The 21,793-nt window shown below is 33.7% G+C and overlaps 1 protein-coding gene across 1 annotated transcript; it reads left to right on the forward strand.

The window, feature by feature from the left end:
* The first annotated feature begins 857 nt into the window (after positions 1–857).
* On the forward strand, positions 858–21,172 carry Br140 (bromodomain-containing protein 140). Its single transcript, XM_068767330.1, has 23 exons — positions 858–1,454; positions 1,900–2,139; positions 3,139–3,282; positions 4,471–4,564; positions 5,638–5,739; positions 7,565–7,703; positions 8,400–8,508; positions 9,426–9,512; positions 9,984–10,203; positions 11,244–11,340; positions 11,956–12,133; positions 12,645–12,808; positions 12,880–13,094; positions 13,471–13,553; positions 14,614–14,752; positions 14,980–15,093; positions 15,952–16,041; positions 16,624–16,750; positions 17,728–17,838; positions 18,659–18,766; positions 19,329–19,452; positions 20,245–20,342; positions 20,684–21,172. The coding sequence occupies exons 1-23, from the start codon at positions 999–1,001 to the stop codon at positions 21,015–21,017; spliced, it is 3,573 nt and encodes a 1,190-aa protein (XP_068623431.1). The 5' UTR covers positions 858–998; the 3' UTR covers positions 21,018–21,172.
* The last annotated feature ends 621 nt before the right edge of the window (positions 21,173–21,793 follow it).

Raw genomic sequence — 21,793 nt, forward strand, 5'->3', positions numbered from 1 at the left:
AATGACAACAGATATAATGAATATGTGGACTTGTCGAGAATATTCTGGAAATTTATAACTGTTTTTAATAAATGTGATTGTGAATAACGAAATTATAAAAAACAATTAGTCCTATCAGAGACTTCAGCTATCACTATTTTAATATTAAATAAATGTTTAAATCAATATTTTTACCGTGATCTATTCGAATAATCACTTTTAATAAATGGTTTATATGTCATTTCAAAACATAATAATAAAGTAATAACTTTACTTATAAAGCTGAAACATTGGAGATTATATGATATATCAATATATTTCAGTAAAGTAGTACACAAAATGTAAATAAAATATAGATTGGGTTCTTTACATATGAAACAATTTTTAATACCTGAAAAAGAAAATAACTTAGTTTATGCTTATTTTAAATGAAATTATAATGAAGTACATACCTCATTAGCATTTGATTAAAGAAAAGTCTTAAAATGCGTGTATTTTTATTTAAGTGATTTTAGCCAAGTGTAAACTTCTTTATTTTGCTATTTAGAAAGTAGTTAATGTTGCTATCATTCAATAAATTGAGTATTTCGATTACAAGAGTAAATTTATTTTATGAATACCTTAAGGTAAAATACAGTTTGTAAAATTAAAAATACATTGTATAGACTTATTAATAATTATATCATAATGAAATATTAATTAAGTTATTTTTGAACCTATTTCTAGTTAATTTCGATTAATATATACAAAAAGGTAAAAACTTTTGGGTGAATAAAATCGATTTACTTTGCGTTAGTCTCACACATCTCTATATGTCAATGTTTTTTAAAAGAATCTTCAGAATTAATAACGCAACCTCAGATTGGTGTTATGTTTCGCCAACCTTTCACTTTTTTTAATAACTACGCATTTTTAGAAGCTTTCCTGCAATAGTTTGTAAAAAGTGTAGTTCAAGCATTAGATATAACATAATACTTAATTATTTTATATTAAAGATGGATTGTTAAATCGATACAAAAATGGGATTGGATTTTGATGTTTTGGAATTTTGTAAGAAATTGCGACAAAATAGGCCACCGCCCTATCAATGTCCTCTGGAAAAATGTGATAAAGTTTATAAAAGCTTATGCGGACTGCAATACCATCTTGTCAATTACGATCACGATAATCCAACGCCGGCGACTCCCACAGTAGTCCGGAATATATGCCGGAAAAAAGGAAGAGCTAGAGCTGCTGTACCCACCGGTGATATCGCTCTTCAGAGTCCTCCAAAAGAAGCGTTAACATTTGCCGAAGCTCAAAAAGTTGTTCAGTTTGAAATTGATGGCAAGATAAGTAGGATACCTATCGATCAACCACTGCCTATTATTTCGTTGGAAGAATGGGAGAAAAAGAATGCAGAACTTGATAAGCCTCTACCCGTCGTAGAGCCACCGCCGGAGCCCCAAGTTAAATTGCCAGAAGCTAGCTTCAGGGTATTTTATTGCTATCCTATAAAAATACATTTGTTTTAAATTAAAAACCTGTAATTTTGTCGTAACTACGTAGGTTTTATTTTTTATTATGTATTTTATTTTTTATTATGCACACAGTTCATTTGCATCTTAAACATAAATATACTTATGCATTTAACAATACTTAAATCAATATGTAAACATAGGATGCTAGCTTACAATATTGTAGATTTCCAATATTAAAGTTATAAAACAAACATTTCCTGATAAGAAAAAAAAATCTCTGGATTTTTGCTGGAATTGAATTCTATTTATGAACTTGTTTGGTGATAACATAACTATACATTTTAATGAAATTAAAATTTTGCATGAAACATTCCTATAGTACATGGGATACATTTTCATCCAAAGTTCATTGGTTAATTATTCTATAGCTATATTAAGGATTTTCATTAATAACTTTCAGCTTATCCCAGATTACAATGAAAGAGTATGTGATGCACCTCCTCGGCCTAATGCCTACATTCGCTTCATAGAAAAGTCAGCAGAAGAGTTAGATGGAGAAGTGGAGTATGATGTTGATGAAGAAGATACAGCATGGCTCGCCATTATTAATAAGAGTAGAGCCAAACAAGGTCTACCTCCGGTTTCAGTTGACACACTTGAGCTACTTATGGATAGGTTGGAAAAGGAATCATACTTTCAGGTACAATAAATTGTCATGATATCACACTATAATAGTTTATCGACAAAAAAATTGTACAAATAATAATTTAAAATCATGTCATGATGTCTGAATAGTATGAGTAGATTGATCGGTTTATTTTCACTCTTGATGTTATGTTGTTGACCTATAACATAGTTTTAAAACCTTTGAAGTACTTATGCTTTGTTGCCAAAAAAAAAACAATGTTCCCTTGTCTTGCTTTGTCTGGTTGGTCCACAAGCAAAACTATTGTGCTTACTTTCTGTTGGTATTACCCAACTCCTCAAGAATTTCTAATACAACCTTGTAACTGGGGATCTTGGATAGGCCGCCCAGAGAACCGAGGTGGGTGGCACTGTAGAATAGGGTTTGATATCTACAATGAAGCAGTATGTAAGCAACAGCTTCCTCCTCTTTCAAGCATGCCATGTACAAAAGCCTGTCCTAACACCTAAAGTAAACTTCAATGGCCACTTTTCCAAAAAAAAAATTGACCAAACATTTTCTAGGTCTAAATAAAATATTTGAATATTATTTAGGTTTTTCATAAAACCTTCTGTTTGCTTTTGAACCAGCTGTCATACTCTATGAAAAGCTTTAACCTATTAGCCGTTTATGTCACTACCATTGGGAAACTATACCATAGAAAATTGTAAACTTGCGACATGTATTTCAGTCAGTTAATATTTTATTTGAATATCCAATATTAGGTCTGATATTGAAATTAAAATTTAATTGAAAATTAAAGATCCTAGAAGGACAATGAGTGAGATATCTGCCTATTTGTGCAAGTGAAATGACAATTGTACACCTGCTTAGGTGCAAGTAGGTACTGTAAACTTTAGTTTTTCTATTACAAGTTTATCAAAGCTGCCTTCAAAATCTCATGCCTAACAAATAACTTTAGCTAAACATGCAAAGCTATATCTGATCTCTGAATATGTTATACATTATATCAAAATTTTCAATTTTATATGAATATTATTATTAATATTTTAGGCAACACAAAGTGGACAGCAAACAGCTGCCACAGTAGATGAGGATGCAGTGTGTTGTATTTGTATGGATGGGGAGTGTCAGAACACAAATGTTATACTTTTTTGTGACATGTGTAATCTGGCAGTACATCAGGATTGTTACGGAGTAAGTAAATAGTTCATAAGTGGTAGCTTAAAAAGGGAACCTAAAATCCTCCAAGTGTACCAACATCTCTGATGAAAGACTCAGACTACCCCTTCACACTTTCATAGAGCAGGTATGAAGGATGTACTGGTTAGGAACAATTACACAAGATATCCTGGTGGAATTAAGATTGTATAATATTAATTGGGCAGTTCAAAATGGTATTATATAAATAGATAGGATACTTACTTTTTATGTAAACACTAACATGCTAAAACCTGAACAAAAAAATCGGAAATAATAATTGTAAATGTAAAATAAAGGCATGGATATTAATGTCTGTGGAACATGATCCTAAAATAAAAAAAAAATTATAAGATAGGAAGCTTATAAGGTTTCTTATATGAAATAGGGCTTAAGTCAATGAGAAATTAATTAAATAGGTAAAGATAACTCAAACAATTAGCAATACAATAATGCTAAATGGCATCCATTAGATTTTATTAATAGATGGCACACAAATAATTGAGACAATAAATCTAAAGTTTAAGACAAGATCTGGAGTTAAAGCAATGTATAGTACTTGGTGATAAGTATTGCACATCATCCTTTGGAAAGAGACAATCAGCTAATTTCGACTTCGTAGAACATTATCTCTGTCCCACACTACCTATGTGATGTTTTGTTAGACATGCATTTATTGCAGGATATTGTAATTTAGTAAACAAGAAAATAAGAGCCGAAGTGACCCAGTGGCAGAGGACTGAGACTTGTATATTCCAGGTTTGACTACCAGGATAGAATCTTACATATAATTCACACTGTGACCCATTAATGATATAGGATTGCCACTGCTCACAAACAAGCTTACAGAGGATGGGCAGCAGCATCCTTTGGGTACCAAAATACCAATTACACTGCAATCTCCAACCGGCCTCCCAAGCTGATAATTACATATATTGGAAGACTCCTTTGCGCCGCCTTTGGGCTAAAATAACAAACTAGGAACACAATTAAGGAAGTAAAAACTGTAAATAAGATAGATAGTCTCTGCCACTAGGGTAGAAGTGTATGTAAAAAAAAAACCTATACACCTATGTTATGATCTATTATAAAAGAGGAATTGAACGGGTATACCATAATAAGTAAATATCATATAGAACTTAATATAAATGTAAACTTTAACAGACTTTAATTATTGTTTACTAGGTGCCATATATTCCGGAAGGGCAGTGGTTGTGCAGAAGATGTCTACAGTCACCTTCACGTCTTGTAAATTGTGTCCTATGTCCTAACACAGGAGGTAACTATATTATAAATAAACATTATTTTTTTGAAAATAATACAATATGTTATTGCCGTGAAGTAGTATTAACTTGTTCACTATCAAGAGGTCATTGAGAAAACTTCTATCGCAGCTCTACATTATTTGTGATAAGGCAACAATTGCCATAGATTTTACGTATTTAGTCCATTACAAAATAATAAAACAAATTAGTATATAGATGTCAATGACATCGCACATGTTAATTATTTAATAAGAAAAAGTTTTAAGACATAATCAGCACATGTAATGATGGCCATAAATCTAAGTCAAAATGAAACCCAATGATGTAGCTTACATCAATCATCAAATTAAATTAACAGTTCCTTTGTAAATTCTTAAAATTATCGCCAAGCGCTTTCAAAATCGGACCATTGCAGTATAATAATAATAAAAAGCAAAGACTAATTAAGAAAATACTTATTTAAGTCACTGTGACTTAAATAAGTATTTTTATATATACATTTCATAATTCTAGTTCCCTATTATTTAAAGTGAATAGCGGTGGCATAGCAGTAGAGGACTGAAACTTTCTTATGCAAGTCGGGGGTTCAATTCCCTGCACATAAATTTATACAATTCTAACAATATGCATTAATTATATAGAATTGCCCCTGCTCACAAGAGATGTGGTGTATGGTATAAACCCTATAAATATCTGTGGGGTAGGCCTTGCATCACCAATCAACCAATCTTGGGCATCCATAGATTAAAACTTTGTTTTTCATTCATTTTCTGGGGTTATGTACATTTTCATCAATAGGTCAATATGTGTAACTTTCATTTAAGGAACCATCCTGTGTGCAATGGTTGGAAGCACACAAGTATTCGATGCAATGCATAGATCCAATGCAAAGTTCTAGGGTCTACAAATTATTTGTATTAGCTATGATGGGATGTTTCATTTGCAAGATCCCCACTGGTTAGATGCTACCAAACAAATAGTACAAGCATTATGTTTGTGTTTAACAGTCTACATAGCTAGTGAAACTAGAAGACTAAAAAACAGAGTAGACAAAACTTAATAATTCAATTTTTTTTTATTGTTTAAGGTGCCTTTAAGCAAACAGATCAAGGTACTTGGGCGCATGTTGTTTGCGCTCTTTGGATACCTGAAGTTCGTTTTGCAAATACTGTATTCTTAGAACCAATTGGTAAGTCTTACTAATATTTTCCAAGTTAATTATTAGTTTATAATATATTTATGTTATTGTTAATTATTAACTTTGTATAGTGATAGTCATAAACATAGTTTTCTCTTGTATGCTATTATAATGAAAAAAAATATGGGTTATAATATCATATTCACGACATAATAATGGAAGAGTCGTGTTAAACGATAAGAAATACATGATTAAAAACAATGACTACAAAGTACTTCAACATTTACAACAGTTTAAAATAAATGCTGTTTTCCGTTTCACAAAATTTTCAATTCAGTGAAATAAATAACGTAATAGCTCAACTAGAGGCTCTTGAAGGCCATCTTGAAAAGGTGATCTTAATCTTAGTAAAAACAGGTCAGGGCTAAGACTGAAAATGACCTTAAAGTGTTTGTAAAAGATGCAAAGAACGTTTGCAAGTGACAAAAAGTACCTAAATTTATTATTGAATGTTTGAAAAGAAGAATACTATGTGAATTGTTTTACTAGATTGTCGTATGTGTGAGACACTTGTGTTGTTTTTAAGAAATTGAATGCTTAAATAGAAACAGAACATCAGCTTTACAAGAAATAAATATAAAATTGTAACAATTAAATTTCATCTTAAAAAATTTAACAAATCCTTCATGGATATGGGTGTACATACACATATAATAAAGTTCCTTCCTTTACTTAACGTCGAAAGTTAAAAGCATGTTGTTAAATAAATCTTATTATAACATTCAAGGAGTTTTTAGTTGAACGAAATGTGTGGTACTTGTTTTGATGACATATTTATATGGTTGATATTATAATGTACACATATTTTTAACACTAAAATGGTATATTTAGGGTCAAAGGGTCAAAATGACCCATTTGAGTTCATCTTATTGATTTTGCAAATTTATATATCATGACTTTTTGTTACTAATCAATCTACAGCTATTTACACTAATTAAATTTAATTTTTATTTCCTTCCTAAGAAACTTATTTCATACATTCAAGCAGGAAACAAAGTCGGATCATTTGACCTATTATGGTAGGAATAAGTACTTAATAAGTGTTGGTATGATTAGTGTTAAAGTTTATTTAAAACATATACTGCTGGGTTTCTGGCCGGTTCATCTCAACAGATCAGCGTTCCGACCCGGTGGTATCGTAATACTTATAATTTCAATATAATTGATGATTCAAAAGTGCATGTTAATGTCTACTTTAATAAAGATATTTTGAATTTTAAACATATATAGTGAATCATTTACATCAGTTTTCTTTTCACTTATAATAACATTATAGCAAAAGTATACAATCATGGTTTTAATTAAACGTTGATTTCTTTATTTAGCAATTAAAATTCAAAGACAGCTGTGTACAATTCGCAAATATATTTAATTTTGTAGTTTGTTATATGGAACTAATATAATTTATGTTATGTATTGCTGTTGGTGTGTCTAAATATATATAATATAAGTCTGAACACCCCTTTTTTATAGCCTTCGTTTTCATGGGCCTCTCGTACTATCCCTGTCTTGGGTCCACAGGGATATTATAACAAAACTCTTCCACTCTGTATTTGGCACTAATCGGTGTAACATAACTCCTGAAGATACCCCGTGGAGGGGTGAAACACGTGTTGAGTAATTTAACGGTGGTAGTTGTGTAATTCGCATTGTTTGCCGCATGCGCATTTATCAGCGGGCTGGCAGGCGGTGCACTTTATTGCACGACTACGACTGCATGGGCGGAAGTAGCTATATATTGGTCCTTTTTTTACTTAGGATGGACATCCGCAAAATAACGCCTGATTCCATTAAATATACGTCATGTTTTGGACAGATTCAATCGAGATGATCCCTGCTGCGCGGTGGAAGCTCCAGTGTATGGTGTGCAAGCAACGAGGCGCCGGTGCGTGCATACAGTGCCACAAGAGCAACTGTTACTCCGCTTTTCATGTCACCTGTGCCCAGCAGGCTGGGTAAGATGTTGCATATTAAATCTACATTAGATTCATCATCATAATGTCAGCGACATTCCGTGACCTTGTTAAAGTTGCTGGAAGACACAGGATGCAAATCGCTTTTTCTGTTCTTTTGTAAGTCTATGATGTATGCTAGACATATTCTAGTATTGGACATCCTGTGACTAAAACGATGAAGATGGTTGATTTTATATACTATGTGATAGAAAATTTTTATTTACGTATCTCATAAATGGATAAAGAATCCACTGAAACATAGCTTTAAGTACCATACCATAGTTGCTATTGAAATAGGTTATTAAAAATTATTACTTATGCTGGTTTAGCTCATCTTAAGGTCTATTCCAAGTGATTATAATTTATGTATTTATATAAAGATATATATGTATTAATATACACATATATATATATATACAATGTTTAATTTATATTATCCGTGGAAAATGTGGCCGAGAGATGCCACTTCAATGTTGTTGCCTTGCCAAAATGAGTTCTCGTTCATTTACAAAATTAACAAATAAATACAATATAAAGCCATGACTAACCCAAATATACTATATTATTTCACTTGAATTGTTAGAAAATTTATGTTACGTTCTTTATTATGCTTTTACATAAGAAAAATTCTTAAATTATCCCGATTTGTAATAGCTTTTATGTTACTTTATCACATTTATTTTCTGTTTATCTCAGGTTGTATATGAAGATGGAGGCGGCAGGTAGTGGGCGGGACCCCAGCCAGCCGGTACAAGTCGCCAAGATGGCTTACTGTGACGCACATACTCCTGCTCATATATTGCAGGTATGATTAAAATTTAAAGTGCAGTGGGCGGGGCACATGGCTCATGCAGTTGACGTACTTTGAGTTCGAAAGGTTCTCAAGTGTAGCCACCACGAGCTGGTAGACAAGGTGGGTACGCTCCCCACTAGGTAGACTGATGACATAGTCAATGTAGCGAGACGTCACTGGATGCGGGCTGCGCAAGACATATCACCGTGGTAATCTTTGCGGAGGCCTAAACTGCTCGTGTGGTCGTCTATCTATTGATATTATAATGATGGTTAATAATTTATGACGTTTTTAACGTTTTAAAATCTACATGTTGAAATGAATGTAATATTTTAAATTGAAAGTAATACTAATCACTATATTTTGTTATTAACACTTAATTATATTTACACTATTATCTTACATTATGAATATTTGAATTAAGTTAGTACTAGAAAATGCTCAGGATATTTCTTTGTTTGTCTGGTCTTGCTCTAATATTGAGTGTACTTGTTGAATGAAATCATTAGTTTATGTCTAACCTGTGGCTGGATTTTGAGGCAACAATGGCACGAATAGAGGAAATTCAAGCGCAAAAATATATATAAAACATTCAAGTCAAACAGAGAACATGAAGTTGATAATACCTGTTCATTCTGTCATATTTATGAAGAAATATTTCACTGTTCTTAATGTCAGTTATGGAAGAAATTGTAAGTAATATGCACTTAATTGCTGTTAGCTTTTAAAAAAATGGTAAAAGAGCACCAACACGCACTTAACAGATCAGCGTTCCGAGCTGCATCTTACGACTTAAAGAGTTTAAATAATTGACGATTTAAAAATGTATGTAAATGCCTACTTGAATATAAAGATAAAATATCTTTGTTTATTAAATATTATAATTATTTTTATATTTAAAACCTTACAATCAATTATTTTTATATTAGGAACGGCGAGCCCAAGAATCTGAGGGTGATACAAAGTCAGCGGATCTATCTGCAATGAGACAGAAAGGCAGGGAAAAGATCAAACAGGTTTGTAAACAGCAAGTCGCTATTTATCAACAAAAAATTTAAAATTACTTAGGAAAATCCTTCCATACATAGTCATTACAATTTTGGTAAGCTTACCAAAAGTTAAAAATAAGTACTGACGTATTTTGTACTCAATGCTTATTTTTTGCAAGTCCTCTGGAGACTTGACGGGGGTCTACATTGGCGTGACAAAAGAATGGAAGTATACAATTCGTAAGCGGGGAGATCCACGTAAATTTATCTCAATCCTTTCAATGTAGGTGGATAATATTTTAACAAGCTCAGCGACGTTTGCATATAAAAACTTGTTTTGATTAGCCAACTTAATTATTTAATTAATTAACAATTTTCTTTCTTTTGTTTTGTCATAGTTAGATCTAATCTTCACATTTTTGGTTATGTTTTGAGAATATGGTATAAATGTAGAAAGTAGTGGCTTATGGACCTCTTATGCAAACAATTGTATATCAGGCACGACGAGTACTGGCACGGGCAAGAACTTGGGCCCCTGTGGTGTTGGTGCCCACACTTCGAGCTGAGCGCGTGGCAGACGTGGCAGCCCTACTCCGCGGGCCAGCCGCCGCACGTGCCCACCTGATGAAGCGCCTCCTCGCCTACTGGACCCTCAAGCGTCACGCCAGGAACGGAGTACCCCTGCTGAGAAGATTGCAGAGCCTCGCTACACATCACGGTAACTTATTTCCAATTATTTCAAAACTTCGCCACACGCTGTAAGACTCGGCTGCCATTAAATAATCACATTATGACATCTTAGGTCTGTGTGAATATTACTCATGAAATAAAACTAATTTTTAATTTTTAAAAAAATTTACTTAGTATGGATACATCTTATAATAACGTCTTTTCTTGTCTGGTTTTGTATCAGCGGGTTGGTATTAGCAACCAAGCGACGGCAACTTAATTCGTGTCTGGTATAACATTAATCATGGCTTGATCCAACTCCTCGAGAAGTCCTAGTAGACCCTTGATATCGCCGGCGATCCCCTCTTTCTCTCTCCCCGCGTAAAGGTTCTGGTGTGAGGATAATAGAAGTGCAAAGTTTTCATTCACAAGGTGGCCAGAGGACCTTGTCGAGATCTTCGGATGACGCTGGATGCAAGCCGATTTTAACTGTTCCTATTGCAAATCTTTTCTTGGGATGGGGGGGGGGGTTGTCTATTAGTGGTCCTTCTACGTTAAATTATGTACAATCTATTTACGTATATATTCTTTCACGCTCACGGCGTTACGAGTGCTTTTTATCATATATGGTCATAGATAGGATAATGTCAATATGACTATGTTGGAATTGATATAACCAGTTTAAAATTAGTTTTATTTCATATATAGTTACAATTAGAATGCTACCATACATTGCTGTTAGTCATCATTTTGACTCATCCTAACGTTTACTTTTTAGGTAATACTATAATTATATCATTCAAATAAAATCCATGATATATTTAGTACTTACTAAAAAATATAGCTTAAGACAAGTAGTTCTTTGTTTTTTTTAACCCCAAAGCGATGAGAAGAGTAGGGCGTGATGGTAAGTGATATGCCGTGCACGACATTGCGGTGCTACCCAAGGCATTGGACCGCCCAATCCTACGTAGCACCGCGAGTGCGCTCGCCGCTTTGAAACAAAATGGTAAGTCTCTTTGCCGAAGTATTTTACAATAATTCCATGATGAAGGGGACATCAAAATAAATTTAAAGTGAACATTGCAGGTAGCAGGGGCATACAGGATGGCACGGTCAATGTGCGTGAATTATGCAACCAATTGAAATATTGGCAACGGATACGACAAGATTTGGAAAGAGCTAGGTGAGATGGAGGGTTAGCACTTTTTAAAAATCGTTTGACAACACGAAATGTCTCCGGATAACGGTAGACTTTAAAGTCGGGTATATAGACAGATGAGTATTTATTGCACACTACAATAACACATACAAAACAATTAAAAGATAAAAACCAACACCAAAAATAGAATATGACAAAAATACTTATTATTAATAATAATTTTGCAGGTATAAATGATATGTGTTGCAGTAGATTGAAATGGGTCATGATTCAGTCTCAATCACTGCCCTATGGAAAGAACAGTATACATGTGTGCATACAGCTTTTGGGAACTAAGAACCACATTCTGAAGCGCGTTTTAAATGCGTGTTTGGTATTAAAGTCTCAGCGGTGGAGGAATGGTATTATATGTGTGATGTGGACCGGTCTAGACACAAACACATATGCTTTTTCCACCGAACAGCTGGTAGCAGAGTCATGTTTAAACATCAGTGTTCCCATTTTTTACTACTGCAAGAAGTCAATCGTATCTGCTAAAATATTATTTATAGTTATTTAACTTAAATTTATACCTCATGAATTGTATTGTAGTGCGTAATAATTTTTTATGTTATAACTTAGAAATTATTTGCATTGCAGGTTGCTGTGCGAGCTGGTACGCAAGCGGGAGCGCTTGAAGGCAGAGTACACGCGCGTGTGGGAGCGCTGCGTGCTGCACTCGCTGCGGCCCGAGCGCGCTGCGCTGCACAAGTTGCTGCGCTTGCTGCGACAGCGCGACTCCAGCGACGTGTTCACTGAGCCCGTGGACCTGCAGGAGGCGAGTGTTATTTTGTTAAAACGTGTTGAGTTGAAGGAGTTACCTTCGATTAGAATACCGTATCAGGCTAATTAGCGCAAAGAACAGATGATTGCTGGGGGCTTAAAGCTCTGGAGTAGAAACCACGAAGTGGCAAGCATAGCTTAGAACATCAATCAACTAGGTGAACAGAAGACCTTGTCGGAAGACGTTGAGCAACTACATGCTTCCAATCAGCTTTTTATAAAATCTTTGGGGGGGGGGGCGGCTATGTAATATGTGAAGTAATGGATGTCCTTCAGCTGGTGATGATGATGAATTTCGATTCTGATTTGGTATTTATATCTCTAATCATAATTTAACGATTCGCAAGAAGGTCAGTGATGGTATATAGACTCATGTGTCTGTCATTCAAAAATAAACCAAACCCAAGTTTTTTTAATACATGAAAATTATTAATTTTCAGTAAAGTCTCATCAAGTCATCTTTTGGTATTGAAACACAATTTAATTAAATGTTTTTGTTTACCCAGGTTCCGGACTATAGCTCAGTTGTAAAGCATCCTATGGACCTCAGCACTATGGGTAAAAAACTCGATCGAGGCGCTTACAAGACCATAGACGACGTGGAAGCTGACTTCCAATTGATGATCGACAACTGTTTGACGTACAACAATAAAGACACTGTTTTCTATAAGTAAGTTTATTATCATCAAATTATCGATAAGTAGAAAATAGTATAATACATTTATTTATTTAATTATAAAGGGCTGGTGTTAAAATGCGGGAACAATGTTTGCCGATCTTTCGACAAGCGAGAAGAGATGTGAGAGATGCAGGGATGGAGGAATTAGCCGGGAAGGGCGACATAGCGGTTGCTCCAGAGGTTCCAACTCCAGCCGTGGCCACCGGGATCTCAGAGCGAAGTGTGCGAGCACGCAGCCGAGCAAAACGTTCTAGCAGCGAAAGTGACCACACTGCAGGTAAACATTCTACTCAAACCCAATTAAAGCTTGCAATCAAGATATAGCTCTATCCACCTACGCTACTAATAACAACTTGGGCAAAGCCAAAGAAGGAAGGCAAGCTGCCCAAGGTCACCAGAATCCAAGCCAGGTCTCTATCCACAGCTGAAGAGCAAAAGCACTCGCTCAATATCGGTCTAAAATATACCTAGAAAAAGTATCTATTTTACCCGCCAAACTCCGCGCAGCCATCGGTCTAACGAAGCACTTTATGGTGTTTAATAAATTCCACCCGTGGGTGTCTTCCCTGCTACGGTACACAATGCACATCGCGCAAAAAGATTTTTTTTTAAAGAAAAGTTTCGCAATTTGTACATACTTTTTATTCAAACAGACACGAGAAGTGAACGCGGCGTTTCCATGGCTCGCAGCGAGAGACGCGCGTCCAGTGCCCACAGACCCTCCGACGAGGATACGGTATGTTTTTTTTTTGGTATTTTTAAAAAAAAAAACGAAATTCTCAACATTCGAATAAGTATTTATTCGCGCTTTGAAATCGTCAATTATTTTATCATTATATGTAGTAAGCTACCACCGGCTCAGAATGCTAACCTGCTGAGAAGAAAGGGCCAAAAATTCAACAGCTTTTTTCAAATTAAATTTAACAATGTTATTTAAATATACATTATAATATTAACATTCTAAATGAACCGACAAACATTCCACACATTTCGATTAGACAAAATTTCTTGAATGCTATAATAAAATTTATTAAGTAATGTACATTTATTTCTAAATTTAAGATTATCAAAGGAAGGTCTAAAATCTAGTTTAATTTACCATATTAATGCTGTATGTACTGGAACTAATCGTAACTCCAGCGTGTGTTGTTGTCGTAATAAAAATCATTACAAAGTATCTAAAAACCATATATCACCAATCATAAGTTATGAATCAAAATAAGATTCGTAGAATGAGTCCTTGACGAATTAAGAACTACAATATAATATTCTTTCTCATAATATATGGTCCTGCAGCCTACGAAGTCAAAGTTAAAATAGCTTTATTACATGAGATTATTAGAATATATAAATAATAATAATTTAATTGAATATATAAATTATAGAGATTATTAAAATTAAGCTTGCGTAAGTGCGTAACGTACGACCTACTGAGAACTGACAAGAAACTTTATGGAGTTTGTAATTTTTTTTCTCGCGGTTATTATGTCTTGGGTCCCCCTAGTGGGGAGTCTATCTACGCTCGTGGTCGCCATTCGAGAACCTTTCCAACCATCTGTCGAACTAAAGGCCATCGGTTGCATAAGCAATGTGCCCCGCCCACTGCCACTTTAGACGAGCAATGGCTTCGAGCTACGCTAGTAACTTTCGTTCTTCAAAACGAAACTCTGAGCATAGATAGCTACCTCCATTGCTCTTTGGGTGACCTAGAGCCTTAATATAAGGCCGAATCCATAAGTTGTCGCAGGCAACACATAATGTCCATTAAACTCAAATATTTTTGTACAAATCTGCAGCGAGAAGAATCACCTTCAGCTTCCTCTGCGAAAGCGAACAAGAACTGGTGGCGGGGGCGTGGTCGTGGCAGAGGGAGACGCGGACGGAGAGGTAGGGGACGCAGTAGCGTTGCCTCCGTCCGTACGCAACAAGACAATGGTAAGAAAGATTTAATAAGTAAATAATCAAATAAAAACTGCATTTTTTTTACAGATCTGCAACCTACAGTTATTTTATTAATTGTCTTTGATAACTAATTAAAATTAAAAAAAAAACAATCTTTTTATCGAAATTTAAATAAAAAATCTGATTTAAAAGAAAATATGTCGTGATAGATTTTCATGTATCATTTAATTATCAACGCATTTAATTTATATTTATTGCAGAGACACCAACATCGGATTCCGAAACCCCAGTGATTACTAGAAAAAGCATGGAGCGCACACAGAAGCTGGTCACACCGGAGAAATCTCCCGTGAAACAACCTGAGACAGCACCAAGTAATTTAACAACTGTTACTTTTGCTATAATCTAATGTCATAGGCATCTCCATCGTGATAGAAATTTGACAGAGTTCTTTATATTCCTTCTCAAACTAACGGGTAACCACAAAATGTCATTGTGGAAATCTTTGATTGAAACCTATGTCCTGCAGCGGGCATTAATCGGCTCGCATGATGATGAACCGCAAAATTTTATTTATTATTTGTATAATTCGCAAATGTAAAACAAATTTCTTAACAGTGTTATTTCATTTTTTGGTTCTTTTTAATAATAGTGTGATATAATGTTTTCATTCTTTTAAGACCAGTCTAATATAATTTATTTGTTTTTTTTTTTTTAATTACAGTCTAATTTTATTTCTTGGATCTCTTAAGAACAAACTAATTTCGTTTATCCGTTCTTTTGAAAACTGTGTAATCTGTTTTCTTTGTTTCTTCAAGAACAGTTTAATTTCATTTATTCATTCTTTTCATTATAGCCTTAATTGATTCTTTCATGTTTTAAGAACAGTCTAATCTAATTCCTTCGTTTTTTTAAGAACATCTAATTTTATTTCATAATTATTTTAAAAACACTCTAATTACATTCCTTTGTTCATTTAAGAACGTTCTGATTTTATCTTTTGTGAAACTTAGCACAAAGTTCACCACGCTTAGAGATTCCTAGAACGAAAGTCTTTGCATAATATGAAAGAAAAATCTCTCGAGGATTATGAATATTAAATAAAATTATTTTCTTAATGTACATATATCTTACTAATATTAGTAACAGATGTAAACAGATACATTCTGTTTATGACTACCGTAAATCTTTTTTAAATTCTAAATTCAGTGATGTGTTTATTTCAATTCCAGGTCTTGGACTTCTAAGTGGCCTCAGGAAACCAACATTATTGGTAACACCATCTACAATCGCAACACCACCGAAAAGTTTTGGTTCTGATGGTAAGTGATAAATACCATAGACAACCTATAAAATAAATGTAATTTTTTTATTAAAATTTAGGATTTTATGTACACATACATTTACTTTTTAATAAAAAAAATATTTTAAAATTTTTGGTATTTCTATTGAAAGCCATTTCTCATAAAAAATTTATTACTATAATTTATTTCTTTTTCTTTCTATATACATGTGATTGTATGTTTAAGTATGTATGCTTGTTTGTTTGTTTAACGTGTACAACGTTAACTATCCATTATTTATACTTATATTGTCTCCATACTAAGTTTGTAAGATATTGCCTCGTGTGATAAGACCGCTCATAGTACTTTATTGTTTATTATTGTGAAACTATTTAAATATGTCTTAGTGTGTACAACAAAAAACATTAAATAAAAAAGTAAAAAAGGACATACAGTGAATTTTACACTTTTATTTAATCATCTGGTCTTGGTCCGCCCGCATCCAGCGACTTTGACTATGTTGCTTAGTCTAGTGTTTTATCTTCCCACCAATATTTCTAAAATATGTAGCAAAGATGTACTATTAAAAAGTACTAGTTTTATAATGAAGTTTTATTCCAGCATCACTGCCTACTTTATCGGCGAGTCTAGGCCGTTCGAATCTCAATACGTCACCACGTAAAAAGGGGCGTGGCAGACCAAGGAAGCATGATAAGGACAAATCCGCCTCGTCTCCAGATTTATTTAGGTAAGTTTTGTTTTAAATTCTTGTCCGAAGCTTTCCTATATTATATTATTTATCCAATTTGTAATATTTATTATGATGTCCACTATTGCACATATGCATCTCCAATGGTAGAAACTAGAATCAATATGAGCTCCCCTATAATGACGTTAACAGGTTTATAAACTTGCTCCGAGAAGAGGCCAAGACCAACTCAGCGGAGGTTTTTTTGTGATCACTTCCACAAGTATCGTTAGTCCAGCAGTTAAAATAAATAATATCCATTACACTGTAATAGGTATATCTAATAGATTCAGACGTTAATTTGCGGAAATCCATCCTAAGTAAGAAAAGGACTAATATATAGCTACTTCCGCTATGTACCATAGACGTGCAATAAAGTGCACTTTATTGCACGACTACTGCTATATGGCGGAAGCATCTTTATATTAGTCCTTTTCTTACTGTAATAAGCTACTTCTTTACGAGTATATGTTTCATTAACTTCTTTGCATGATCAGCTATCTAACAAACTTTAAATTGAACGAAATTATTGGTTTGTCGCATTCCAATTGAAAAAATAAATTAGTCAATTTTTTATTGATAAATGCTTACTGATGCAGCTTACAAAACTACAATATAAATTATGCATGTAAACTATCTCACGAACGGAGTTAGTTCATAATAGCAAACTGTTAAGCTCACGAAGTTCAAAGCTATCTTTCAAATATTTAGAGAATCAGAAAAATTTCCTATTATTATTTTCTTAAAGAAGCTTTCATAATATAAGGAACTTTTTTCAAGTTACAACATGACCAAGGGAAAATGAGATTCATTTTATAGGCAACTCAAAAGCTTTGTCAAAGCATACACTATACGGTATTTCCTTTGTAGGCAACAAAAGAATTGCTGCTTTAAGAAAGCCTAATGAAAAATTAATTATAAAATTTAATAGCATTAAACATACATAATATATTATATTGTTGGTATATTTCGTTCAGATCTGTTCCGGGCGAAGGTAAAAACGTGTCGACACCGGTCCCTGCTTCTTTCCTGCAGTATAGAGGACCTCCTGGTGAGGTGGGGTCTGACAGCGATTTGGCGTTATCTAGGTAAATGCTTTGCTAATAGACAAAACATTTATAATATAATTTTAAAGAATGTTAATGTACTGTAATAATTAGCTGCCTTGATAGAAATTATACATACAGTCAAAAGTTACTGGCCAGTCGCAGTACAAAAAACATTTCAGAATAAACATTGTAAAAGTTTTATTTAATTTTTTATAAAAATTATACGAATTATGATAGCACAGTGCTAGTAGTAAATTCAAGAGACAAATATTTTTTTTATTATTATTAATGAGCTGCTTTGATAAAGCTCGTACTGTACAAACTTAGTATGATGCATTTTATAAAAATATTAATATTTTATAAGAGTTATCACTATATTTATTGATGAATATCTTAATATTAGTCAATAACAAATAAATATTACTCACAAAATTAAATTTTTGTTTCATGCACAGCAAAATTTCAACAATTTTATGTTTGCATAGTAACCTCGTAATAAATAAGTTTACTCCAATGCTCCCAATTTTTAATTTTTTTGTCTTATAAGAATATTCCTTGTGACTTAAGCAAAATATGAAACTTTATAAATATGAAACTGTTTATGCTTAGCAATACATTTGGCAATTAATATCTTTTTACATACATTAAATAATTTTAAACACATGTCATTATAATTACTTTAGTATTCCACAAATGTTCTTATTTTAAAACATTTATAGGAAATAAATAAAAAGATAATTACAAAAGGAAAAACAAAAGTATATGGTGCACACATACCGAGCCAAAGTGGTATAGTTTTTAAAGTTATGTTGTAAAATTTTCCTTTGCTAGTTTTTTTAAGACTTTATAAATGGCACAGATCCTCCAGCAGCAGCTCGGTATGGTCGCAATCCTGTTCGTCCTGCACGCACTACGACGACGACGACAACGCTTCGGATCGTTCCTGTTCATTTAGTTCTAGTGATGGGTAATATATGTTTTCTTATTGTCGACAAGTGACAGCTTAATCCTTGTGCATAGTCATGAATTGAAAAACTCGGCGACCTCCCAATCTGGTGAAATGTAGTTCTATATAGTGGTTACAATATTTCATTGTAGTTGCTAGTAAATGAGGTTCTAGGTGAACCTACGAGCTCCTATGGAAACTACAAATATTTTAATATTTTTGTCAAAATCAATTTATATTTTAAAAGATGATACACACAGGATCTTCCGAAAATATATAGATAAATGTAGTAGAGCCTATATTAAATTATAATTCCTATACGCCATTATCTCTCATGACCACACACAACCAGCTTTTAAATAACATTACGGACATATCAAATTAATAAAATAGTAATTTTCATACCTTCCAAATTAAATCCATTTCAAATTAAATACTACAATTAATTTTTGTAACAGTTTAAAAAGAGCATTTTATAGCAATTGATAGATAGCTTCTATTTTTATCATCTGTAAACTCTTGACGCTCTTTTTTATTTAATCTTGCCGTAAGTTTACAGGAATTAATTAATAAATAAATTTAGATCCAGTTACAATGAAACTTTGGAGTCGGCCATGGAGGGCGCCAGCGGTGGTGAGCGTAGGCGGCGACCCCGTCGCAATGCCGCTGAGCATTCGGACAACGAACCGCCAGCCACGCCCAGCAAGGTATGTAGACATTCATGCACACACGCACACGCTCGCGCTTACTCGCACTCACGTATCCACGAACACTTGCGCATACACACACACACACACACACTCACACTTACTCACGCATATACTCTCCCACACACATGGATACTTTCTCTCGCTCTCTCTCTCTCACAGATACACACGTATACTCTCATATATACACGCAAGCACGCATATTCTCTATCTCTGCCATATGTATATGAAGACACTATACATGAAGACTTATACATGAAGACGCGCGCAGGTATATTCTATAACAGTATTTGCCTCCAGAAAGACATTCTTAATATACATACGCACACCCAAATAAACACGCACAATTATTATATAACTATTTTTTAAATTTGTATTGCAACTCACTCTTATCAAGTTCATAACGAAATAGAATGTTTAGCAGTTATCGGTAATCGGAATAAGAGGAGCTATTTAAGGATGAAAAAATTATGTATTGATATGGACATTCCAGGAGTTCGAAAATTAAAACTCGGGAAAGTTAGTGACAATGTGTCAGGTGACAGCTATGCTATTTTAGTTGTATTGGTACACTTATCTGTTGTAAAAGACAAATAAAATAGCTGTCATTTATAGTGTAGGCATATTATGTTTTCACGATGTAAGCAGAAGAAATCGCAATTCAAAATGTGGTAAGTTAAATAAGCAGTAAAAGTCATTAATGTAATAATATTGTAGATTATTAATTTATAATTGCTATGTGCAATTTATGTAATATATTTTTTTTAATTTGTTACACAATCTGTTCAACAGGGAAGAGGTACAAGGTCTTCCACTTCAAAGACACCTGTTAAAAATACACCAACAACAACACAATTGGAGCCACTGCAACTTGTATGGGCTAAATGCAGGTTAGTTGTTATTGCTATTCTTGAGAATACCATACAATTAATATTATCTCAGATTGTGTAATGACCTTTACATAGCAATTACAAGTACAAATAAGTACAATAGAAATACATATAGCTAATTACAAGTAAAAATTAGTTCAATAGAATTTATTTCGATATGTAAAAGGTTTTAAGGGCATAAATTTACGATATTATAAAGAAAAACCATATCATAATTGTTTGAATGTGTTTTTTTTTAATAAACAATGAGGAAATAAATTTTTCAATTTTGTGTTCAGTTTCTTCTCTATAACTTTGTTTAAAAGGCAGTAATAATATGATTGTATTTATACACTTTATAGGGGCTATCCTTGGTATCCAGCTCTGATCATCGATCCAAAAATTCCGAAAGGTTTCATATACAATGGCGTCCCCTTGCCAGTACCGCCACAAGATGTTTTGAATTTAAAGAAAAATCACTCCCATGAACCAGTGCTGTATTTAGTTCTTTTCTTTGACGTCAAACGAACTTGGCAATGGTTGCCACCTAATAAGTTAGAAGTACTAGGTATGGACAAGAGCGTTGATCAAGCAAAACTGGTCGAATCAAGGAAACCTACAGAAAGGAAAGCAGTAAAGAAGGCATATGGCGACGCCATGCAGTTCAGGAAACAAGTGGATGGAGAGGATAAATGACAAAGGTTTAGATACAGGTCCCGGAGATCAATGAGAGGTAGGACCTTCACATTTGGCAATTTCTCTACAATGCGAATAAGGACACCGGTGGAAACTACAGATTCCAGTGACTAAATCTTAGATTGTATACTTAATCTGTGGCCATTGATAAAATATGTCACTTAGCTAAAGCTCCATTCCTTGGGATATTATAGGAGATTACATGGGCAAGACACATGGCTGGCATTATTATCAAACTAATTTTCATATGACCAGTAGAAGATTTATAAAGGGAAAATTTGTAAGGCTAAAGCCTTTTCCCTCTAATCAAACAATTTTTTATAACAAAATTAAGTTAAATTGTTTCCTTTGTGTTTGGTGAAGATCTATGCCTTGCAGTGGGCGTCGACCGGCTGACATGAATGAATGAATGATGATCGTTACGATATCTTAGCCTGCTCCTTCCACTCGTGTGACACTAAGCAGTTCTCTGCAAAAGTATTTAATGAATGGCCCCTCTGCACTAACCACACATTTAATATTATGATGAGTAAGTTAAATCAATTACTTAGGCGATATTCTCACACTTTCTATTTTGTTATAAGTATTCTATTAACACTATTTACTTGTATAACCTTTGGTTTACTGTATATACATATTTGAAACTCAAAATATCATGCAAAAATAATCTTCGATCATTAACAAGGATCAATTATTGAGATGCATATGCACTTTACTATATCACTTAAAAACCATTGTGGCAGCTTCAGGAAGGTCCATCTTAGAACTCAAGCTAT

This window comes from Battus philenor, unplaced genomic scaffold, assembly GCF_028537555.1.
Source record: "Battus philenor isolate CCGP_79_NKW_IND1 unplaced genomic scaffold, ilBatPhil1.0.hap1 SCAF_23, whole genome shotgun sequence".
In the NCBI taxonomy this organism is placed as follows: domain Eukaryota; kingdom Metazoa; phylum Arthropoda; class Insecta; order Lepidoptera; family Papilionidae; genus Battus; species Battus philenor.

What these genes read in the sequence shown, in the direction of transcription:
- Br140 (XM_068767330.1), top strand. Translation starts at nt 999, where the DNA reads ATGGGATTGGATTTTGATGTTTTGGAATTTTGTAAGAAATTGCGACAA. An exon ending in CTCCTGCTCATATATTGCAG is followed by an intron (nt 8,509 to 9,425) that starts GTATGATTAAAA and finishes TTTTTATATTAG; the next exon opens with GAACGGCGAGCCCAAGAATC. An exon ending in AGCCCGTGGACCTGCAGGAG is followed by an intron (nt 12,134 to 12,644) that starts GCGAGTGTTATT and finishes TTGTTTACCCAG; the next exon opens with GTTCCGGACTATAGCTCAGT.